Raw genomic sequence first — 23,832 nt, forward strand, 5'->3', positions numbered from 1 at the left:
ACCCGTGGGAAGCTCGTGCCAGAGCAGGCTCCTGGCAGGACTTCTGACCCCATGGAGAGAGGAGCCCAGGCTGGAGCAGGTTTGCTGGCAGCACTTGTGACCCCGTGGGGAGCCCACACTGGAGCAGCCTGTGCCTGAAGGGCTGCAGCCCGCGGGAAGGGCTCACACTGGAGAAGTTCACGGGGGACTGTCTCCCGTGGGACTGACCCCAGGCTGGAGCAGGGGAGGAGTGTGAGGAGCCTCCCCCTGAGGAGGAAGGAGCAGCAGAGACAGCGTGTGATGGACTGACCACAACCCCTTTCCCTGTCCCCTGCACTGCTGGAGGGGAGGAGGGAGAGAAGATGGGGAGTGAAGTCGAGCCCAGGAAGAAGGGAGGAGAAGGGGGAAAGTGTTTTAAGATTTAGGATTTATTTCTCATTATCCTACTCTGATTTGATTAGCGATAAATTAAACTAATTTCCCCAAGCTGTGTCTGTTTTGCCCATGACGGTTGATTGCTGAGTGATCTCCCTGCCCTTACCTCCACCCACCAGCCGTTCATTGTGCTCTCTCTCCCCTGCCCAGCTGAGGAGGGGGAGTGATAGAGCAGCTTTGGGGGGCACCTGGCATCCAGCCAGGGCCAACCCACCACAGAGAGTTATTATATATGCTGTTCCCACTGTTAATGCTAGCTTCAAGTGTCTTTTTTACCAGGCTCTGCAGAGTGCTGCCAGCTACAAGGCCATGGGGTGGCGTGGCTTCCTAGTACCCACAGGAGCTTATCTGAGCTCCGCTGGCATACCTGCTGTTGTTCTCCTCAAGCTCAGAAGGACTCCAGGGATAAACTTGAAATATAGTTGCCACCTTAAAGAAACCATGAAATTGCCCTTGAGAGAAGGGGAGGTAAGTTCACTGAGCAACTATATGTAGCAGAAAAGGTGGCAGGTCCAGGACCAGAAGCTTGGTACACTGCAGCTTGCTTTTAATACAAACTTCGTAATTCTCATTGAACTTCAAGACTCTGGGGAAAAGCACAGTAGAGCATAGTTTTGTGGGGTTTAGCACCAGTGGCAGGGAGACGTACGAGCTCTGCTGCTGCCATCTCCAGGGCTTTGCTCAGAGGCCACAACCAAGGGCAAGCACCCGCACACCAAAGCCCAGGGGAGATCTTGATACTGGCCTGCAGCAGTCAGTGAAAGTAACACTCTGGCAGTCACAAGGATTTGAAATTCAGTGAACTGTTTTACCCAGTACACACAGAATTGTTGTGGCCTTCAAAAGAAAATACAGTTAACGCTTTAAATTGTTCCCAAATGAACTGATGGAAAAAAGCAATGGAAATCCCTGGTACAGTTATATCTGCGTATGGGGTGCACTGCATAAAGGCGAGGGGGAACAGGCTGTATCAAACCCAGAGAAATTCTGAGGCTGGATGCTTTTATTGGGGACTACTGACCTAAATTTGCCATCTGCAGCTCTTGGAGCTCTAGCTCTGTCTAGGCTTTAAGCAGCCATGGCCCTCCTTCGAAGCTGGTCCCATCCAGCACCAAATCCTTGTACCACTTTTGCCAGTGTCAGCCCATGGTTCCAGCATGTTTCTGGATATATGCGATTTTCAGAAGGGTTTGCAGAGGGATTTTCACTTTGGTACTGCATAACCTAAACCACACCACTTTATTTGCCTTTGCTTCATTGTTCCTTCCTACTTGATTTCTTCTGTAGAATTCAGAAAGCACTTTGCTATCTCATAATGCTGTGGGGTGTTTTGCTTATTTTGCGTCAGTACAGTATTTTGATTATATGATGTTTTACATAAGAAAAGGTCAAATGCCACTTTCCCCTCACCCGAAGAGGTGTCCCACAGCAGGTGGCCATCTGGGGCAATACACTAATCAATTCTTACCTTGTGGCTCATAGAGAAGACACCAAGCACACATAGTCAGAGGGGGGAAAACCTACTATCCCATCTTCCTGCTTACAGTGACGGCTGTGCGGGCTGCAGGACAGATGAGGGACCTGTTTGCAGGGGACTGCTGCTGGCTGGGACGGCCTCCCCTTTCCCTGCAGCAGCCTGCGCGGTGCTGTGCTTTGCATTTGCGGCTAATGGTGTCGGTAACCCGCCGGGGCTGTGGCTGTTGCTGAGCGGTGCTTGCACAGCGTCAAGGCCACCGTTGTTTCCCACTCTGTCCCACAGTGAGCAGGCTGGGGGTGGGCAAGAGGCTGGGAGGAGACACAGCTGGGACAGCTGACCCAAGGGATGGCCCATACTACACAGCATCGTGCTGCGCTGTAGAAGTGGGGAAGCAGCAGAAGGTGGGGGGGTTGTCTTCTAGGGCGGCTGTTGCTCAGAAATGGGCTGGGCATTGGGGAGCTTGGGGTAGCGAGTGGTTGCCTTTGCATCACTTGTTCTTTTCCTCTTTCCTTTATTAAACTGTCCTTATCCCAACCCACAAATTTTCTTGCTTTTGCTCTTCCTACCCTCCCCTGTCCCACTGGGAGGGAGCAAATGAGTGCTGCCAGCTGGGGTCAACCCACCACACAGAGAAAGGGAGGAATCAAACCTGGTTTATTAATCCTTTCACATCTTTTCTTGGAAGCATTTGAAATGGGGCCCTTGACTCCTTTCAGTGTTAGTGGCTCAGTTACAGGTAAGAGACATTGCAGACCAGCTCTCCTTAAACTAGACCTCATTCCTGTAAAACACCCCTGATTGCGTGCACTCCGTTGCCCTTCAGTTACAGGGTGCAATGAAGAAGTTACAGCAAGACTGGTAACGCTGTGCAGATTGTGGTGTAGCTCACATGACGAGAATCACAAAAACCTGCTACCCTGCCAGCTGCTCACCTCGGGAGCTGCATTGCCCCCCCCTCCTCTGCCAGGGTACAAGTATGCTCATTGCGAAGACCTCTATTTACAAGTGTTGTTTCTGTTTCTCCCCAAGGTGGCTTCAAGAAAATTCTGGTGAAGCATCATATCTTTCAGACCTTGAGAGCGCCAGGGTTTCTGCTATAATGCTCAATTTGCACATTCTTGCTTCTGTTCTCTTGTAAATCACAGGTTCTTGCACAGCTTAGCATCAGTCAACAGACGTCTTCTGATACCCCACTGCAGCAAGGGTCGCTATTTTGTCCCCTCATCTGCTCTCCCAGAGTAGAGCACACCCTTACTAACCTATTTTTGAATGCATATATGTTGCTACTTATCCTTTACAGGCAGTTGGAAGGGCCTGTCTCTTGTGAAGGGACTGCAGTGATGCTTTCCTGCTGAAACCCAGCTCACACCATCCAGACAGCTGCTGAAATAACCTCAGCTATCACCACTCCTGTGACCCGCTTCCCATGTAGCAGGTGTCTCTCAAATTTGCTGCAAAACACTATTATCACCACACCAAACACAACCCACTTAAAAATATTACACAAAATGACTGCAAACAAATGACAAGGCAATTTTTCAAGAAAGCTCAGTGCAGCTTTTACAAGCTGCGTGCTGCTTGTTTCACAGAGGTGAAACACAGATGTTTTTGCAGGACCAAAGTGCTGTACGGTGCTCTTGATGCACCACTCCCAGAAAGGTAAAGTGCTTGCAGAGCTCTGCATGCACACACAAGGAGCCACCTTTTGAAGATTTGGGCCATGGTAAAAACACAGCTGAAATAATCCAGAAATAAAGACACTTGTGCTCAAGTAGTTGGACTCTCAAGAGAAAACTAGGCACCAGAGTATTGTTTAGAGCATCAAGACCTCTAAAATTCACAACAGGATCTTCTAGCTGAAAACTGAGTGGAAGAGGCGTGATGTGAATTACTGGGGTTGAACTCAGGCCAACACATTAGCAATCGTGGGATGCGCCATGACTGACACATTGCCGCTAAGGTCTTTGGGCAAGGCAGCAATTGCATTTCACCTCAGGTACTTGGTGCTTCTTCCCCTCCCTTTGCTCAAGTGGCTGTTGGAAAGGCTCTGTGAAAGCACTTCATGACTACAGGACCAAAAAAATCTTGAATTTGTAGTCCAAGGGAGTTTCTCAGCTCTCTGAAAAAGGTCAGTGCCTCAGCTTGGCCCAGGGCCGGCTTCTCTAAGGCCCACAATCACCTCTAAGGCATATTCAAAACTAGCAGCAAAGCTCACCCCTCCATGCAGCCACTCTGGTTTGCCCTGTGAGAGCCTTCACCATGCCCCACAACCATGAATAGGCTGGAGCACACACCTTAACTCTTCATCTACGAACGCAAGCTGCTTGGATACTGCAGCCATGGAGACCTCAACCAACCAGCAGCAGCTCTGTCTGACCTTGCTCATCCCTTCTGAAAATAAGCACACAAGAACTCGTGAAGGAGTTCCAGCCACAGCTTGTAGGCTCTCACTTGCAGGACAGTAGCCACCTACCAGGCCAGATGGCTGATTTAACGTCAACTGAAAGGGAAAAAGGACACGTGTTGATGCAGTCCCAGCAGGAAAGCATTCTAACTTTCTTTAGGGGTCTTCAAAGCGGAGCACCTGATGCTGTGCAATCAGACAGATGCTACCATGAGACTAGCAAGAGTGTCTGTTGCAGGGTTGGTAGGCTATCTGCAATTAGTCCCGAGAAGTTTCACTGCGAACAAAGTGAGTCTGGACAAACTGTACTTGCCAGGTATACAACTTTTTTGAATCTGAAAACGTGGGTTCAAGTCATGCAAGTGACCAACACATACTGCAAATTTTATTTTTATTTCCTTCTTACAGAAACTAAATTAGCATATGCCTACATCTTGATTAAAACAAATTTACCACTGCAGGAAAAAAAAACCACATTCTTTTCATTCTCTAAAGCACACCCATGAACACAGAACAAAGTCTAATGTCAGTACATAAAAGCTTCTTAGTGCACCTCTTCATTGCAGTTTCTCCATTAGTTCTTTTTAAAAAATCATTACACCTTAGGTATTTATATATGCTTGCATTAAGCTTTGCATAATCTACCCATAATGCAATTCACTTCTAGAAGTCAGTTAAGAAGCTAAATCAAAAAAGGCCCCTTAAGTTTACCTTATTTACAGTTGCAATGGCTAAATTTTAAATACTTTACAGTCACTCCCAGCACTGGCTCCCAATTCATAGGATTAGTGCATTCCATGGTTTCTTTGAAACTATTTTCTAGAGGGGATTAAGTTGTCCATACCTACAGCTTTGTAGGTACTTCAGCTATCTACATAAAGTACCTTTTAGGAAACATGCTGACAAAAATATTTATAATAATGAATGACAAATTAGAAACTCAACTTTTAGGAAGAATGGACAGGTGTTTGGTTTTGCACTGCAGCTGTCAACTGTGCGAACAGCAGCAATGTGGGAGAAAGAGCAAGTTAAGGAGTGCCGAAGTCTACAAAGAAACCAGAGACACCCGCTGTGGAGACAGCTCTGTGTTCAGCTCTTGTTTCCTTCACTCTTTCACTGCGTTTCCCCCATTACTGCTTTTTTGTTAAATCATTCTGAACTGCAAGAGCACAGAAATTTACTTCAGAAAGGAAAAAAAATGATGCATTTGCAGACAGGCAGACATGCGTTATCTAAACAAAGGCAGATCTGTTCCTCTGAGTTTTAGCTCATGAGTGGATGCAGGTCTGGTGGCAACTGAGAAACTACTGTAAAGATTAACAGATGGGAGGCACATGCATTTATCTGTTCTTACATACTTTCAAAACCCAAATGGAATATGTATCTGTGATTCAGGTAGGTCCAGAAGATTATTATTTTTTTTTTTTCTTACACAATAAGGTAGATTACCTAGCACATTCCAGGTTAAAAAAATTACAGTAAACATTCAGTAACTGGAATGCATATAATATACAAGTACCATTACATTTACAAAGCTGTTCAGGACAATTTTTCTTTCTAGAATAAGCATAAAAAAGTTACAAGCTAATTCACAATAACTTTAGATACAATGTTATTAAAATACATTGATGTTAATCATAAAAATATTTTACTATTTACATGTACATTGTATAAACCTTAACAATAAGAATATGTCTATTGTAGGATGCCTTTAATGCATATTTAGGCAGATTGGCCCATTTTATAGTGCAGTATCCCTGTTTTGGTCTTTACACCATGAAACTGTACCAGATTCACAGCATCTTTGCTAGTGCTTTGCTAAAAGGCTTAAACTTTCTATTATTTAAGAAAAATTCATTCATTACAAAGAGCCAGTTTTGTTTCCACTTTGTTTCTTATTAAATCCTACCCCCAACAGTTCAGGACACTCTGCCTGGCCTTGTGCGATTTGGTTGCATTTCCAAATAAGGCTATAATTCATTTCATCAGTTATCACGCTATCTTGCTTGTAGTCTGGATGCTGTGCAATAAATTCCCTCATCCATCGAGCAACTGTCATTAATTCTCCTGTAGGCAAGGGGAAGTCAAATTTCAGTTTATACATCTAATTTAGTAGTACAACACCTAAAGTTCTATGCATTATATACACAATTAATGAATAGTCCATGCTTTCATGAGAAACACATTCCTATACTTTTGTTTGGTTGTTTTTTTGTTGTTGGTTTTGTTGTTTCGGTTTTTGTTGTTTTTTGTTTTTTTTTAATATGGTTAAACCGCAGGCATAATTAAGCTGATATATCACTGATAGTCTAAAACCTACTCATCTGTTGTGATCTTCAACCTTTCAGATTGTAATGAGACAGCAGCTACTGGAACAGTGTTACCAACGGCTTGTATATCAAGAGGTCTTAAACATGTCACTTAATAGAAAATCTGGCTGAGACTAACCAATAGACACCTCTACAACAACTACATATACATATAAATTCTGTAGTCAATTCATCCAACTCAGTTCCTAGCTTTGCTCTGTCTACCTTGACTTACTATTCTTTTGCCCTCTGACAAACTCCCCTAGCAAAAAATAGGCAGGTTGACAATAATCCCAACTCCTGGTTTGTGCACAATGCCTCTGCTTCACTATGCAGTCCACAGTGCAGCCAGCAGGTGCCTAAGGGTCCCCAAAACTTCTATACAGGGTCATCAAATAGCACACACCACTTGCAGGAGAGCTGCATCCCTATGAAGCAGTAGCTGGAGGCCAGCTAGACACCAGTGTTTAGGCTACTGAATCTTCCTCCTGAACGCAGCAGATGCAAGCAAACCTTAACTAGTACTGTCGGAATTACCTTACACTTGTAAGACATTAAGGTAGGCTGATGGGATACCTGAAGAGCCTACAAAACCTTCATTGCTAGCTACTGGAACCTCAGCTTTCTTGAAAGAGTCAAGGGCTTCCACTACAGAAGTCTTCGTTTTAAGAATATTATAAAAAGTAAGAGGAATCAAGTTAGACAAAGCAAAGAGGAACACACAAACCAAAAATAAAAAGCATCAAAGACTGTTTAAAGATATCTTATCTGTGGTTTTGAACAGGGGCGCAGGAACACAAATCAGAAAAATTACAAGCAGTACAGGAAAGAAAAGCAGAATAAAAAAGGTTATTAGAAATAAAAAATGTCTCTCAAAAAACGCAAGTCATGTTTTAAAGAAATGAGGCCAGTTTACCCTTCTACATATAAAAAGGGCAGAAAAACAATACCAAAGAACTCACACAAAAACAAAAAGCAGGGGGCCTGCAAGAAAATCGTTGGGGCTAGTTGATGAGCAGAGCATAAAGACACATTTTTGGACTAAAAGCTGCTGCAGGTAGTCAGTGCAGGAGAGCAGGCGCACTTACACCAACACAGAGACCTAGTGGTCAGGCAGCCTAGTCACTCCCCATCCTTCCTAACTGTGAAAATCTTAAGTCTGCAGCACCTTTGTCATGAACGTAGCATGCAGCTCTCAAAGAACGTATTGGGGACAAGGCAAAGACAAGACTGGCAAAAGGTGTGAAACAACTTCCAAGCAAGGAGAGACATGACAAAGGGCATTGTAAGTTCAGAAGCAAATGTACTTGAGAAGTTTACAAAATTATGAGTGTTGATAAGAAGTGAGTAGAGAAATATTATCTTACAACGTGGGAACTAGAAGGTGTATCATGAAGTAAACGGGAAGAGCATTTAAACATGCAAAAGTACAGAAGTTACATTTTTCAAAAAGCATATAATAAAACTGTGGCATTTCTTATTGTATGACTTTATGGGGACCAAAATGATAACTGCTTCAAGAAGGGTAAGGCACTGATCACGGAAATCATGTTTGTGAACAGTCTCCAAGCACCACGATTACTGCCCTACCCTTGACCATGAAAGCACCTACACTGCAGACAGCTAGGAACCGAGAGAGCACACCAGGACAAGGATCACTTGGTGCTATCTTAATACTGTGTTCATTAATACCTGGTGGTGGTCAGCAGCTGCTGCCTGCCTAGCAGACCTGTCTGTAGCCTCCCTGAGCAGTGGCAGTCACACACCAGCTAGACATAGACTAGGAGGACCATACCTAGCCATGCTGCAAGAGAAGATGGGACTGAAGCAGAGATTAACTGTGTCAGGGCAAAGTTAAAGCACCACAGCTGAAGTGCCAGTGTTTAACTCATGAGTGCTCCGTTTTCACCATTTGAGAAGAGAAATCTAAAAAAAACGGCCACTCCTTGTGGAGATGTCTCACGCTAGACAGGCTGCAGGCTCATGGACATTTAAGATTGAGAGTAAACTGGAATAACCCAAAGCTTGCTATTGAGAAACATCATGGCATAATACTACAACACCTAATGCATTTTATTCTGTGAATTCTTAAGTTCTAAGAAGCAGCATTTAAAAATTATTTCAGGTCATCAGAGTTAAGATCTAAACTCTAGACTCCATGTACCTCACCCTCACACCTTTTAGGTCTGTGTAAATACACGAGCTGACTTTTGCAATGCCTGCAACTTTACACCAGGTAGCAAAGTTGTTCTTTGGAAGGGGAACACCTGCATGGAATCAAGCCCAAGTCATCAGCTCTTGGGGGAAAAAAAAAAAAAAAAAAAATCTCTGGAAGACTCAGGCATTCCTTGTTTTTTCAACAGCATTTTTCTGAAGGGAAAAAAATCAGTAACAAACAACGGAATATTTTGAAAGCATTGTTATTTTGAAGGTCTATGTGCCTCAGATGTTTTCTTCCTGCCAGTTTCTCTTCTTTCAGTGAAGCCAAGCTTCAAAACCCCATCTATGTTACCTGAAGGACAAAAGCCTCCTATAAACAAGCAGCCTTAGGAAAGAACATTTACAGTGAAAGTTGTAATTAATTCAAATTTGTTACCATTCTGAGGTACTGCTAAAGTATTGAATTACCAGGTGAGAGAAAGTCCTCTTTTCCACCTCAGGTTTATAAAGGTCTTTAGCTAGGAGGTTCTCCAGCAATTTTTAAGAATTAAAAAGGAATGCAACACTTCAGCTTAAAATTTTGTGTGTGTGTGTGTAAAGCTGCTACTGTGCTACATGCCCAGTTCTGAATTAAAGTTTAGCCTACATCTTTTACTCATTACACTGCTGCATTTTGAAAAGCAGAATGAAGTTTCATTACGCTGCTTGTCTTTGAAAACACTGCAACATGGGGAACACAGGGGAAGAGCTTCGTCTGCTCTGCCTTGAAGGAGTTTTGCTACTTACAGGAAGGATTTATCGGGGAGCTTATCAAGAGGTATGTAAAGGTCCCACGCTCTACATACCAGAATTTAGACTTATGAATGCTTTGGAGCAGCACACTTTGGAGTCACACTAGTAACAACAGGCCATCGGACCCAGCCTCACATACTCTTACAACACCCAAGCGTTAGGCAAAGGGGATTAGTATATGTGCAAACTAGTAAGAAGTGGACGATATACTGGCAAAAGCAGCAGAAAGCGCGTATGAAAAGAGACATCTTGAACTGGAGATACAATTACAGCTTAGAGGACAGTGTAATGGTATCAATTATTCCTAATTTAAGTTCTAACGTGGATCACAAAACATTTAGAATCAGAACTAGCCAGGACCAGATTTAAGCCAGAGAACACACTCCAGTCCTTTGCTCCAATAATTCAACACTTAACCAGCCAACCACAGCTTCCACTAGTTTTACCCAACTGAAAACTAGAGAACAGACCAATTACTGTTTAAGTAGAAAAATGCCAAGAAAATCAATCTCCAAAAGTGTCAAACATACCAGATGCTCTCTTTTTTATAAGCTTCAAGTAGTTTAGGATGGTGCACCTTGTGTCTACATCCACTTCCATGTTTTCAAGATAGGAATTCAAAATTGGGATCAAACCAGGAAAGACTCCTTCCTGTGTAAGAGAACAGAGTCAGCACAAAACACGCTTGATCTGGTTTCTTGGAGGGTGGAATAGAGGGGAAAGTTGTATGTTCCAGGTAGAAGAGGCTATGACCTTCCCATTGATAATTGTATCAATGCTCATTAAGGTGTACTCTTCTGTGCCTGTCCCGTTTTGTGCAGAGCCGCATCCATCCACAACAGCATTTCCACCTTCATGGGTAACAAAGGGAAAGAAAGAAACAGTTAGAAGGCAAGAGATGCACTGAACATCCACAACAGCGTAAATCAGTTTGCTTGTTGTGATACCTTTGCAAATATCTTTTCTGAAGTAAAACATTCCCTGCCGGACAGCATCTCTTTTCTGGGCCATCTTCATGTTTTCATCCACCTGGCAAAAGAAGTATTTCAGAGATTTGTGACATTTTAGAAAATCAGGATCCTCCCATATCCTCACATTTTGGTCTCATTAACTGAAACATCTACTGTGTTACTTCTTTTTTCATCACAACAGGCCAAGCTGTAGAGATAAGTTTTATTACATTCTTTATGGGTCCTGGGCAAAACCACAAAGAGGTGACATTCTATGAAACTAGGTCTCCAGCAGAAAAAGTAGTAGTGTTATGTTAGAACATGCTGCACTAAACTTTTAAGTTTGGATGAAAACACAGAAACAGCTACGATTAACAGGTTGCATGCCATCTGGCAGACTTCTTTGTCTATTTAGATGCAATTTAAGTACAGACGAAGAAAATTGTAAAGACTTCAGTCATTGTCTTAATAAAAGAAGCAAGCTATGGCTAGGGAAATGGCAGTTATCGTTGTATTAAACAAAATTTCAGAAACAGAATTCCAGTAACTTGGTATTGGACTCGTATCTATTCCCTACTCAAACATCCATTAGGCAGCTAAACTTAAGACTGCTAATAAGGAAGTTCTAAATAGCAGGCTTCTCTAGAAGTCTACAAAGTACTGCTTATATGCTGTGCAAGTGACATAAGCATTGCTCTGTCTTTTTGGACAGAAGATTTTGTCCAAGTGTTTTGGTTGGTATGTTCTCACGGAACTAAAATCACACAGCTTTCAGACATTAGCTTTACTGTATTGTCTTGAGAACAAGGGATAGGATTTGCTGAATACTTTGTTTGACCTTTAATTACAGGCGATGCAAAATCTTTCACTTCTTGTTTTGAAGAGTGTTTTCATTTATTGTACATTACAAAACCTATTTACACAACAGGCTGTTTTGAAAGTTTGACAGAACTCCAGTCCTAACAGATGGGAGCACAACTGCACTCAATCAGACCACAAAGATTACCATGAGATTAGCCTCATAAACCTGTATTATTTTACTTGAAAGAGGCAGGCTTACCAATGGTTGTGCAGTTCTGTGCTGCGTTACCTGCCAAACTGCTTGGCAAGCTCAAGCAGTTTTATGCCCCCCAACTCTATTCAGGTTCTTTCAGCACCTGGTCTCTTTTTCAGTCTTAACTGGTATTCTTCATTAAAAATGTTGTGCTTTTGAGATTAAAAAAATCTTATTCCACATAACAGATACATTCCAAATAATAATGTAATTATGCACTGTACGTGCTAAAGTGCTGCATTATTTATGAAGTCTGAACACCCTGACACCAGGAAGATACTTTCTCCTTTTAGAAATCATACCAACTGTACGGTACGATTACTGTTGATTTACAACTTCAGTATTTTTCTCCATTTTAATTAAAAACACTAAGAAAAGCCACAGGCTATTACAGCTATGCTGTAGCCAGTGCTTGGCAGTATTTTCTATTATACAGTCTGTCAAAAGCCTCCTGCACTGCAAGACCTTTTTTAAAGTTACCTATAATGTTGCAAGGCCTATCCCTTTAAGAAAACATTTTCTGATCACATACCTCAGAAAGACAACATGTTAAGGACAGTTTCACACCAAAGAGTTCAACAATTGTGAGAACAAGATTAAGGAAAAAGCATATTTTGTATGGCTGGTCTGTCTAAAAACAAGTCATACGTATGAGACCTGAATCAGCAGTATTTGTTCTCACTCAAATACTGTGTAACACTAAGCATGCTGAACTCCTCCTTTCCCTCTCCACCAGACACAAACAAAACAGTGAATAAGAACACAAGACACATGCATCAGCCACATTAAAATAAGTACCTAATATGTTTATTTTGACCTCCACAGGTTAAGCTCCTTCCACATGTAAAATGGTGGAAACACGCCCTTTCCCAGCCTAAGAACGTTGTGATGATGGTATTTCTAAACATTTCTACAATGGTCAGACACTGTTAGGTACCCCAGAAATTCCCACACTATTTGTCTCTAACCTTGATTCCATGATGCAAGTATGCTGCATTTGGCTCTAATAAATCTGATCTTTCACACTTACCTTGGACAAAGGAATGAGAAAATCCAGTTTATACGACAGAATCACTCTGGTTAGCAATACCACGAACACAACATATGCAGAGTTTTCAAAGTCTGTTAACTGGACCTAGACAAAAAAGGATTAGAGATTAAATTACTTTAGTGGGAACACACTCATGAAGTGGGTAAGTATCTGGGAGAGTTTAAAACAATTTGACTGGAACGTTCTTGTTGGTACCTGCATTCACACACACTCTACTAGCAGAGACGGTGATGCACAAACAGGAATCATCAGCAGTGACTTCAAATGCACAATGCACACACACACTTCAAGCTCAACCCTTTAATCCAAAGCCAAAACACACCTGAGTTTTAAAAAACTATCTAATAACCTGTACCTTCAGGCTCCCTGTGTAATTACAAATGTACAATAGCTTTTAAATTTCCACTTTAAAGGGATTAAATTCAGAGAGCTCAGAAATAAGACAGCTATAAAATAAAAGCACTTGTGAAAAACAAAACAATGACAGTGGAATTGTTCAGTGCCAGGAAACATACTGGAGAAATACAGCACCTAGAAGCTAAATGGGCCTTTGTTTACTGTTGCTTTAATACAAGCCCAATTCCCTTCCCCATCACCCCAAATCCATTAGCACGCTTTGCTATGCTGCAGTGCATTCTCCTGTCAGTTACATTCCCACAGTCTATGTCTGTTTAAACACTGCTGTCCACTTTGCTTGCATCTAGCAATTCAGAGGGGAGAAAACACAGCGTCAGTAACAGAGGTTTGATACTGCACAGCAGAATCCCTGGTACTTTTCCACTTAAAAGGAAATGAGATTTTGTGCATACTGATGCTCTCCTTACCTCCATCGGTCTGAATTCCACTCTCCATCCAATATCTGAATTTGGAGGAGGCGGCTTAAACCTCATTGTCTGCCAGTTTGTAGACTGAATATTCTGCAAAGCACATGAAATAATCTGTCACAATCAAGACATGCATAATTCTATAACATAAAGAAAAATAAGCAGATAACTAGAGTCCTAGTATTTTCCCTGGAAGAGCCCATCACGTTAGAGAAGCATTTCCAACCTAAGCGTCCTGCCTTCCTTAAAAACAACAGTATAGCTACCCATCCTACGAGCAAATACTTTCTCACACTATTTTGTTTGAGGATTATGTGCAAAATACTAGGCAGCTGAGATTTAGTTGATGACAATTTTTCTTTTATGAGACTGATGCACACCCAAACTACAAATACCTAGTATTACCATAGCTATCACTTCATAAAGCTGTATAAGAGACATTTATACATCAATGTCATGCAAAAAAGTTTTTAGGAAGCCATAAAAATAGACGGTTCCCCGTAACACTTTATATACATAGAAACAAGTTTGGGGCCTTCATGTTTTATTGTGTTTAAGGTATAAGCCACCACTTTCTCCAAACAAAAATAAATAAATGTGCTTACAACTGCAAAGTCAAATGACACACTAAAGAACTAGCTGAAGTGAAAAATTCAGGATAAAAAAACTTTTAACCAATACAGACATCCTCCAATTAACCAGTACTATAAAGAACAAGCAATTTTATGTATATACTTATTAAATTCCTTTTCATCAGACACAACCTCAAAATGGTCGGATTCATTTGCATCATCTAGATGTATTTTCTCCTCAAATAAAGTCAATGGGTCTCGAATGAACAAGTGTGCAATATGCTGTGCCAAAAGGTGGTCAATACCTACAAAATGAAAATGCAAACAACGATTTACACATAGCAAAGCAGGCTCTAGGTAATGATTTGTTCCACATGACTGAAAACATCCAACTCTGCAATGCTACCTTAACCCACCACATCCTGTTAAAGTTTAAATAACGACTTTGGGAAGGAAGGAAATGATTAAAGAGAACAAAAAAAAAGAATCCCCCAAAAAACCCAAACCATGAACAGGTTCCTGTTTGGAAATGGCAACCAAATATTGGTGTGGCTGCCATTCTTCCTGTTTTCTGATGCACCTCTGTGCCACGTTTCCTAAAGCAGTTCTGCTCTCTCCACAAAGATAAAACATCGATTACTTAAACACTGAGCTTCTCAAGCCGGAATTAGGGACAGTTTCTGTTACAAATGAATAAACTCTCAGGACCACGCTACACAGAAACTTCCTGAGTAGGAGTCACCCTAGGGGATGCACAACAACTGAAACAAACAAGAATGAAAACGTAAAATATTCCCACACGCTGCAAGCACAGTTCTTAACCTGCTCATAATGAAGCAAACACTTACCTTCCTTTATTAGGTGCTCGTAGATATCTTTGTCTATTGTCAAATCAATGTCATTGTATTTCTCACCACATTCAGATAGATAACTGTCTATGGAATCATATCTGGATTTACTGATTCTATAATGGTTGTTCTTCAGTGGCTATACAATTTAAGAATACAATATTTTAACAGCTTGTTAATAATGTTACCTAATTTTGCTCACTAAATGACACTTATGTGAGAATTATTATCCTGTTTAATAAAACCTACAGCCTCAAATAAAATTACTCAAAGCAAGAGTCTTAAACAGGCTTAACAGAAAGTGATCCTGGAATTTGACTATTTTGTTTGCAGATGTATGTATCAGAGTCAAAAAAACCCAACAAACAGTCATCACACATTGACTAGACTTGTCTAAAAGTGGTAACATTTCCCTGATGTAATGTATCATTACCCCAAGTACCTGGAAAGCATTATTATACCTATTGCAACACACACCGATACAGTTCACAGAATGAGAAAATGGGTAGTTCAATTTCAAATAGACTTCTTAAAATTAACTTTTATTTTCTTTAATTTTTTAAGTGCTTTGAATGCCAATTCCTGCTTAGAGGAACTTCTTAAGTTCCAACTTCTGGCAACTGGCTCTTTTCACATAGTTCTAGTTTATACTATGGGATTACTCAGCAGCACCTGCGATTTAATCCAAAGCAATTTCATCAATTTTTGCTTCCTGGGCTCAAACACAGACCCCAAAGTTTCATCACAGGGGGACCTTTTCAGCAAGCTGTGGAGTAGTGAGCGGTGTTCTACTGGGATTCCATACCTAATTAAAAATACCTATTTGCTAATGTAAACTGTACAATCAAGTTGAATGTTTACACCTGTATTTACTGTAAAGACTGCCATGTTCCCTCATTAGGGATTCTGATGAACATAAGCAGAATTTGATGCTAAAGGAGTTTCTAACTTTTTCGCCTGAAAAAAACCAGACATCTCATCTACTACCTAACTTACCTCCAGCCCCCTCTCTTCTCGCGTTCGATCATCTACAGATGCAGAGATCACTCCCCAGCGACAGTCAATATCAGACACATAGCCTCTGTAAAATGGAGATGCAGCGCTCAACGCCATCTAAAATAAGAAGTCTGATATGAAAACGCAGAACAAGCCAAGGAACCAAAAGCAAAACAATCCCCACTGGAAAGGGAAACTTACTGGTCCAGAAGTAACTGAAGTATATACACTTCACTTTAACGTAAGCCAAAGCCCATATAACAAATCTCTCAACTGCTACCTCCAGAAAATGCCTAGACAAAGGGTTATTACTTTACAAATTTATTACATCTACAGATCAGCATTTAAGGAACACAAAAATGATACAGACAGAAGCAATTTCGTGACAAATCAGCAAGTATTCTACTCACACACTTCCAAACTCTAAAAGTTCACCTGGCAATTGTTTTATTTTGCTTTTGTTTGGCCAAGCACCTTAGCAACACAGCTGGAACATACCTCACTCAGAGCAGGATCTGCTCACCACCTAGACCAGACCAAACCAATACTTCATTTTTGTAACATTTTTATAAACACCTGTTTATGACCAGATGCTTACAAAAGGGACAGATTTAAACAACTAAGCTGAAAAATTAAGAATTGTTTTAGGGACTGAGCTTGTCTTGTCTTCATGAAAAACTGCCCAAACTTATTTCTAGAATTATTCAACAGGGGTCTCTTGTACATGTGGGAAGGTGGGCAGAGAAGAAACAAACATTATCTGTTTTGTGGTGTCATTTCGACATTTAATACATCACACCGCTCCTGTGACAACCTAGCAAGAGACTGACACTTCTCCCAAAGTACCAAATTTGTGAGTAGCATTCAAGTTTCGTATTTTAGATTTTGTATTTTTTTTACATGTAGCAGCTTTCATACAAAAAGGTGATGTGACAGAAGTCCATTACTTACCACAATGGGACAAATCGTGGCTAGCTGATCATAGAGATACCTTGCTTCAGAAATGCTGCAAGCCTGGAATGTGACCTGTTGGAAGAAGTACAATTGCCATCACAAGTTCTATAATCGTAAATGTAAGCATAGTCTTCCTAGATTTAGAATCAATGATATAACAATTTAAATACCAAGAATTTTAAGGGTGGGGGGTTTTTTGTTGTTGGTTTTGGGTGGGGTTTTTTTTGTGTGGACTCCTTCCCCCTGCTCCTCAGTTCTTGGACAAACTTTTGCCCCATTGATCAGCAACATCTGTATCATCAGCTTCTTTCTGCACCATTTCTATGTTCATTAAAAGATTTCAGACCACAACTCTTGGGCTGTGAGGCTAAATATACAAACACTTGCCAGAACCAAAGAAAACTGAGTTAACATCTCCAACACATATGGGTCAGTAAAGCACCTTCAGAAAATAAGCCAGGAACCTACCTATTTAAAACAACAGTCAGAAACTATTGCAGATGCAACATTAGTTTTATACGACAGCTAATCCTGTTTTAAAGAACATGTCAAGACACCTTGGTTTGATCCTACAGAACTGCAAAAAATAAGTATCTTCTTGTCTACTGTAATTTCTATTCTTAAAAAAAAATATCCAGTTTTGCCGGGATTAGAGGCCAAGACATAGTGAAAGATGGAAAAGAAATGTTATTTGCAGAAGCCATCAATGATATGGAAGCCCTACCACATGTAGCCACTGGAAAATATAACTTCTTTACAACTTGTGGTGGTATTTGCTCAGAGCAGCGTCAAACACAAGATGCATTTCTAATAACAGACCTTACCCTCCAGACTGCCCAAACTGACACCATGCATTTTAAAAATGCAGAAGGGGGATCGATTACCTCAAAAGTCTTAAAAAAAACCACCACTAAGTAGATTAAAAGCCTCTCCCCCTAATAGTTTACATGTTCACACATCGGAGGATAACTTAGAAAGGAACGTACCGCGGTACCACTATCTTAACATTGAACAACAGACTTCAGCTCTGAATCACCATCATTGCCTGTTGCCCTGAAGAACACCAGCCAAACATGTAAGAGTCCCACAAAACATTCTAGTTGTTCTCAGTCTGCCACTGAAGCCCAATCTAACCCCAGGTAAGCCTTAAAAAACAATGAACCTACCAAAAAACCCTCCGCAAAACTCCTGAGTTCACCTGTGGGCTCAGTGGTGTGTTTGGGTTTTTTTTTTGGTTTGGTTTTTTTTTTGGTGTTTTGTTTTTTTTGGTTTTTTTGAGGTGGGGTGGGGTAGAAGAAATTTGGGATTTGTGTTAGTTTTGTCTTTTTAAATCTAAAGCCAATAATCATTAGGAAGTTAGAAAAAGGGTGTGCAGTATAGAAAATGTGTCCACCAGAAAAAAAACCAAAACCAAACCAAACCCCAAAACATACTTTGAAAAGACAAGATTATTTAATTTCATTGCAGAGAAGCAGTTAATTATGATTTCTCACCACTAATTCTGGACTTCCAGCACTAGGGAGCCTGCACTAGGGGCAGGGAGCAGGACACCTACACTCTTTCCCCTGACACAGTGATGCCTGCCTCCCCTTCCCTTTCATGTTTATTCCAAATCACATTAAATCTGGGATTTGACTCAGTTTCTAGCAAAAAAAAAAAATCCCATTACAGAGGAAACTGGCATGGTAGTCTTCTCCAGAGGACAGCTGCAAGGGGGCTGCCCCAGCCGAGCTCAGCAGGGCAATACTTTTAACCTTGCAAATATATCAAACCAAGAAAAAGTGAGAAAAAGGAAGCATGCATACTGCAAACTAACTTACAAAAAACAGGTGGGAAACATGTTTTCTTCTAGCCTGTCATCAAGAATTATCAGCTGATACAAAAGCAGCTGCTTATAGCACTTGCCAGCCTTGTTTCCATTCCCCCTTTGATGATAACAAGACTACCAAATTTGAATTTGACCACTGATTACAAGACTAGGGAATAGTAAAATGGTATGCCTTAAAAAGGAATTCAATAAATTTTTTAAAAAGTTTATATAATGACTGAATGGTAAGGCTGTACTATTTTTATTGGTCTTAAATAAGAAAGAGATGGTACAAAACAGACCATATCAAACTTAACACCTTGTAAAACCATGCAGAATATTATGTACACTTTACTACTTCTTCAGATTCTCCCTGGTTTAACCTTAGTGACAAGAAATCATACTCGGCAGCTGTCAACAATGTTTTATCTACTCAGCTTTTGTAGTTTCTCAATCTCAAAGGGAAGTGCTTTGAATGGGGTTACTTCTGCCACTGCTGTGAAACAGGAGCAGCTTAGAGAATTTCCTTTAATCCCCTAGAGACTTAACACTAGCCTCTTCCCAGCTCTGCTCCCAAGACAATGGTGGCAACAAGGCAGACAGTCAAATACATCACTACTACCTACGGCATCAGCCCACTACAATAGACAAACATTTAAAATAAACATATTAAGAGGATTAAAGCATTCCCAAGGCACAACAGCTGGATTTAAACAGAGGATACTGTAAGATGGTTGTAACTTGGGCAAATGAATAAAAACAATAAAAAGTGTGCACACATTAATGGGAAAAAACAGAACAAAGAATGTTTCCCACCACACAGTAACAGGAGACAGCTACCCACGTGGATTTGGCAGGTTCACAGTACAAGCAACGAGAAGATGACTTCTTCGCAGATAGCTAAATATATTTAAGAATGAGTAATTTTATACAGTTCATGCAGTTTGAAAATAAAATAAAGTTACACAGGAGAAAGCTAGTTATTTTAAAAGATATTCCAATGACTTCTTGTTACTCCCTGCTTGTGCTGTTCTAAGAGTGGGGAAGAGGGGAAAAAATCCACACATTCCTACAAGACAGCTCAGTTTCCATTCCTACAGTGTCCTTTGGTCATGTCTGAGGAAACACCACAGTGGACGAAGACCTTTCACACTTGAAAAGTGCTGGAGTTCCCAGAGCAGGAGCTTATCAAACGGGGTTTGACCAGTTAATCCTTTCAGCACTGTATCCAACTACATTTGAATATTATCAGAAAACAAACATAATGCAAACAAATAAATCTGTTATGGTTGGTTGGCCCTGGCTGGATGCCAGGTGCCCCCCAAAGCTGTCTATCACTCCCCCTCCTCAGCTGGGCAGGGGAGAGAGAGCACAACGAACGGCTGGTGGGTGGAGGTAAGGGCAGGGAGATCACTCAGCAATCAACCGTCATGGGCAAAACAGACACAGCTTGGGGAAATTAGTTTAATTTATCACTAATCAAATCAGAGTAGGATAATGAGAAACAAATCCTAAATCTTAAAACACTTTCCCCCTTCTCCTCCCTTCTTCCTGGGCTCGACTTCACTCCCCATCTTCTCTCCCTCCTCCCCTCCAGCAGTGCAGGGGACAGGGAAAGGGGTTGTGGTCAGTCCATCACATGCTGTCTCTGCCGCTCCTTCCTCCTCAGGGGGAGGCTCCTCACACTCCTCCCCTGCTCCAGCCTGGGGTCAGTCCCCCGGGAGACAGTCCCCCGTGAACTTCTCCAGTGTGAGCCCTTCCTGCGGGCTGCAGCCCTTCAGGCACAGGCTGCTCCAGTGTGGGCTCCCCACGGGGTCACAAGTGCTGCCAGCAAACCTGCTCCAGCCTGGGCTCCTCTCTCCATGGGGTCAGAAGTCCTGCCAGGAGCCTGCTCTGGCACGAGCTTCCCACGGGTCACAGGCATCCACCTGCTCCAGCGTTAACCTCCACGGCTGCAGGGCACGGCCTGCCTCACCGTGGTGTCCACCGTGGGCTGCAGGGGAATCTCTGCTCCGGCACCTGGAGCCCCTCCTGCCCCTCCTTCTGCACCGACCTGGGGGGCTGCAGGGCTGCTCCTCTCACTTATTTTCACTCCTTTCTCCAGCTGCAATTGCTGCTGCACAGGAGTTGGTTTTATTTATCCCCCCTTTCTTAAACATGCTAGCCCAAAGGCACTACCACCATCGTTGATGGGCTCAGCCTTGGAACCGGCTGCCATTGGCTCTGTTGGACATGGGGGAAGCTTCTGGCATCTTCTCACAGAAGTCATCCCTGTAGCCTCCCCACTACCAAAACCTTGGCACACAAACCCCATATACCTGGATTTTAAGACTAGATTACCAGGTGTAAGACTAAATTTGTTGTTTGATTCCCCCCGTTGCCACTCTGAAAATGCATCAGTAGAATGTAAGCTAGAAAAATTAGACACAAAGAAAAAGGGAAGTGTTTAGAGAAGACAACATTCAGTAATATCTTGAAAGCAGACCATTTTACCTGAAGACAACAGTTTCCCATTCCAAAACCCATAGCATCCATGTATATATAGTCTGCCTTAGCCGCCTTTGCTGCTTCTCCATCATCATTAGGAAATGTTTCAATAAATGGTGATGGCGTGTTCTTATCTTTAAATACTGTGTGGAAAATGCAGGTACTCAGTAACTCAGTACAACAGATTGAACTATTATTTTGAAAACGAAAAAAGATTAAAATTTACTTACTTGGTACGTTTATCACAACCTTCTCTCCTCTTCGGTGCCGAATGTTTCTGGTTAGTGTACTACAATAAAAAAAATGTTTGTTGAAATACCTGAAAGTTTCTCTTTTATATAAATGTTTTCGCAGTTAGTTTCTCAGCAATTCTCAACGTTTCAGAATGTCAACTTTCTATCTACATCGAGCATTTGCCTTCAGGACTCTTCTTTTTCTAGTTTAAGGTAGACTATAACAGATTAAAACATCAGATTTTTCTTCAGCCAAGTCAGTCTTATTTTGATGGACTTCACAGTACTATGCTGACAGAACAGGCAGAAGCAAAAGGCTACTGACCTGAAGAATACACAGGCAAGTGAAAAGGTATGCTTAGTTTTTCAACAGAACAATTTTAATTCTCTGAAGTCTCACCTTACAATGAAAATCCCTCTCAAGACTACAGAATAGTTTGATGCCATGCTCTATTTCACAGTAACTAAGGCAAGTTACTGAGTACACTGAGATGGTGCTGTGACATAGATGAGCAAGAGCCAGATTAACTGTGATGGAAGTGGTTAGCCATGGGATTTCAAACTGGAAACAATTTTGCAGTAGCATGATCAACACTTTTTGCACCATAATGGCATGAACTACTAACTACATAAGGTTACTTGAACAGTTTACTTAAAGTCACCTTAACAGAAAATACATGTCATCATAACCATCTCTGTCAAAGTCCCTGTGATACCTGCAGCGATCAGCCACATAGCTGTCTGTTCCAGTAACGTGAAGAAGTTGCAGGTATGCTTATGACATTTAGGCACAGAAAAATATTCAGCTTTTCATTCACACTCCCCAAATACTCTTACCTAAATCTAGGATGTTTATTGATGGCTTCATCTGGAAAAAAGAGGGATTTTGAAGCTCCTCCTTCTACTGGCGTTGGCTTATATTCCGGCAGTGTAAACCCAGGACACCCTAACCTATGTAACAGAACAGTAAGATCTAACTGTAATAAAACCAGACTGTGATACTGTTCTAGCAGACAAAAGAATAAGATTTTTTTAAAAAACTTGCATGTACTGTGAGTATTTCTGAAGCACTGTTCAAGACTGCTACCTATGCATTAAAGGGTCAGCACCTGACAACAACCAGCTTCTGTGGTGGTTAAAACAGACCCTTTAAAAAAAAAAAACAAACACAAAACACCCCCCCACCCACAGCCCCCAACCAAAAAACTAACCACTATTCTATCACTGGACAGTAAACGTGGACCTTTCCAGTGGCTGAAGCAAGAAATTTCACAACATTATGGAGAGTACAAGCACATTTTAGTGTGTTAGCACCAGTCCTTAATACTGACATGCAGCTCCATTCTGTGCCTTAAACAGTTTCTCTAGGGGCACTGGTTAATGTTGACCGATTTATCCAGCTCTGCTCTCAATAATCTGCCCCTCTTAAGAGGTACCTAACCAACTAAGAATTAGTTTCAAGCGATACACACATCCCAAGTCCCACAGCAGTTTGCCATTTTAGAACTCTGAAAAACTGCATGAGAGAGATGTAATAAAAGCAAAGAAAAATTATAGCTATTAGGTGTAAAATGCTGACAGATATGCAAGCAAATCAGAATACAACCCTCCCCCCGCTTTGGAACCCCCCCATTGTAAGTTTAAGAGTCATCTGAAATAAGAATAACTAGGTTTTCAGTACAACTGAAACAAAGGAGTATTTTAGTAGTTGGAGGCAGAGGTGCAGAAGATTAGTTTCTCCATGCTGCACAGCATAAAGGACAAAGACTGTGCTCTTCAGAGGCTCTAGTATCTGGATGTATACAAAGGGTTAGCCAATACAACTACAAGCAAACTACTCGAAATACCCGGAAACATTTCTGGAAATACCATTTACACTCAACATACTGGTTTCTTCTTCCTGGTTTAAGTATACAAGTTGTCCTACAACACATAAACCCAACATCATCACTCAGGTAAGTATAACGTTTTAAACTGCACTACTCCAGTTCTCAAGAAAGAAAACAGCTTTCTGGTCCAGTAGTGAGGGCTCACAAATTTGAGAACTAGGGATATTCATGTAGCTTCTAAGCTAGTATTTTTTTAATATTTAAGCATTTTCAGGTTTGTTGATTTTTAACTGAGCTATTTTTATTTGAATAAGGCTACTACTCTACCTTTCTTCTGTCAGCGCTCTAAAAGGTTTTTTTGTCTTTTCAGATGCACAGATTTTTATTTTTGTTATACACACATGTATATGTATGGACATACACAGGCATATGTACATGTTACTGTAGAGAGAATGTAGCAAAAAACCCCAAACCCGCAAAACCTCAGAAATACACGTTAGCAAGACTCCAGTCAAACCAACAGGGACTTGCATGTCAAAATAGCAAAAGGCAAAAGTAAGAAACTAAATAGCCTAAGGAGAGAAATCTTTGAAGGATGAAACTATGTTTGGGATGATCCATATGTAATAAACAAACCACATTTCATTATTTATTGGCTTTCACTGAAGTTC

At 41.3% G+C, this 23,832-nt stretch overlaps 1 protein-coding gene across 2 annotated transcripts in view; it reads right to left on the reverse strand.

Annotated features, from left to right (window-relative positions):
* Positions 1 to 4,669: 4,669 nt before the first annotated feature.
* GCLC (glutamate-cysteine ligase catalytic subunit) overlaps positions 4,670 to 23,832 on the reverse strand; it is a 36,181-nt gene continuing 17,018 nt past the window's right edge. Inside the window, exons 4-16 of one of the 2 annotated variants that reach the window (XM_055810317.1) lie at positions 22,170 to 22,283; positions 21,330 to 21,388; positions 21,106 to 21,242; positions 16,803 to 16,877; positions 15,852 to 15,968; positions 14,856 to 14,994; positions 14,200 to 14,312; positions 13,436 to 13,528; positions 12,591 to 12,695; positions 10,504 to 10,585; positions 10,310 to 10,407; positions 10,087 to 10,207; positions 4,670 to 6,362 (exon numbers count right to left, since the gene is read on the reverse strand). In XM_055810317.1, coding sequence (XP_055666292.1) covers positions 6,157 to 6,362; positions 10,087 to 10,207; positions 10,310 to 10,407; positions 10,504 to 10,585; positions 12,591 to 12,695; positions 13,436 to 13,528; positions 14,200 to 14,312; positions 14,856 to 14,994; positions 15,852 to 15,968; positions 16,803 to 16,877; positions 21,106 to 21,242; positions 21,330 to 21,388; positions 22,170 to 22,283 — 1,459 coding nt within the window. In that variant the 3' untranslated portion in view covers positions 4,670 to 6,156. The remainder of the gene's footprint in view (positions 6,363 to 10,086; positions 10,208 to 10,309; positions 10,408 to 10,503; positions 10,586 to 12,590; positions 12,696 to 13,435; positions 13,529 to 14,199; positions 14,313 to 14,855; positions 14,995 to 15,851; positions 15,969 to 16,802; positions 16,878 to 21,105; positions 21,243 to 21,329; positions 21,389 to 22,169; positions 22,284 to 23,832) is intronic. The other variant, XM_055810318.1, reaches the window with a different exon arrangement.

Source organism: Falco peregrinus, chromosome 7 (assembly GCF_023634155.1).
Source record: "Falco peregrinus isolate bFalPer1 chromosome 7, bFalPer1.pri, whole genome shotgun sequence".
Lineage (NCBI taxonomy): Eukaryota > Metazoa > Chordata > Aves > Falconiformes > Falconidae > Falco > Falco peregrinus.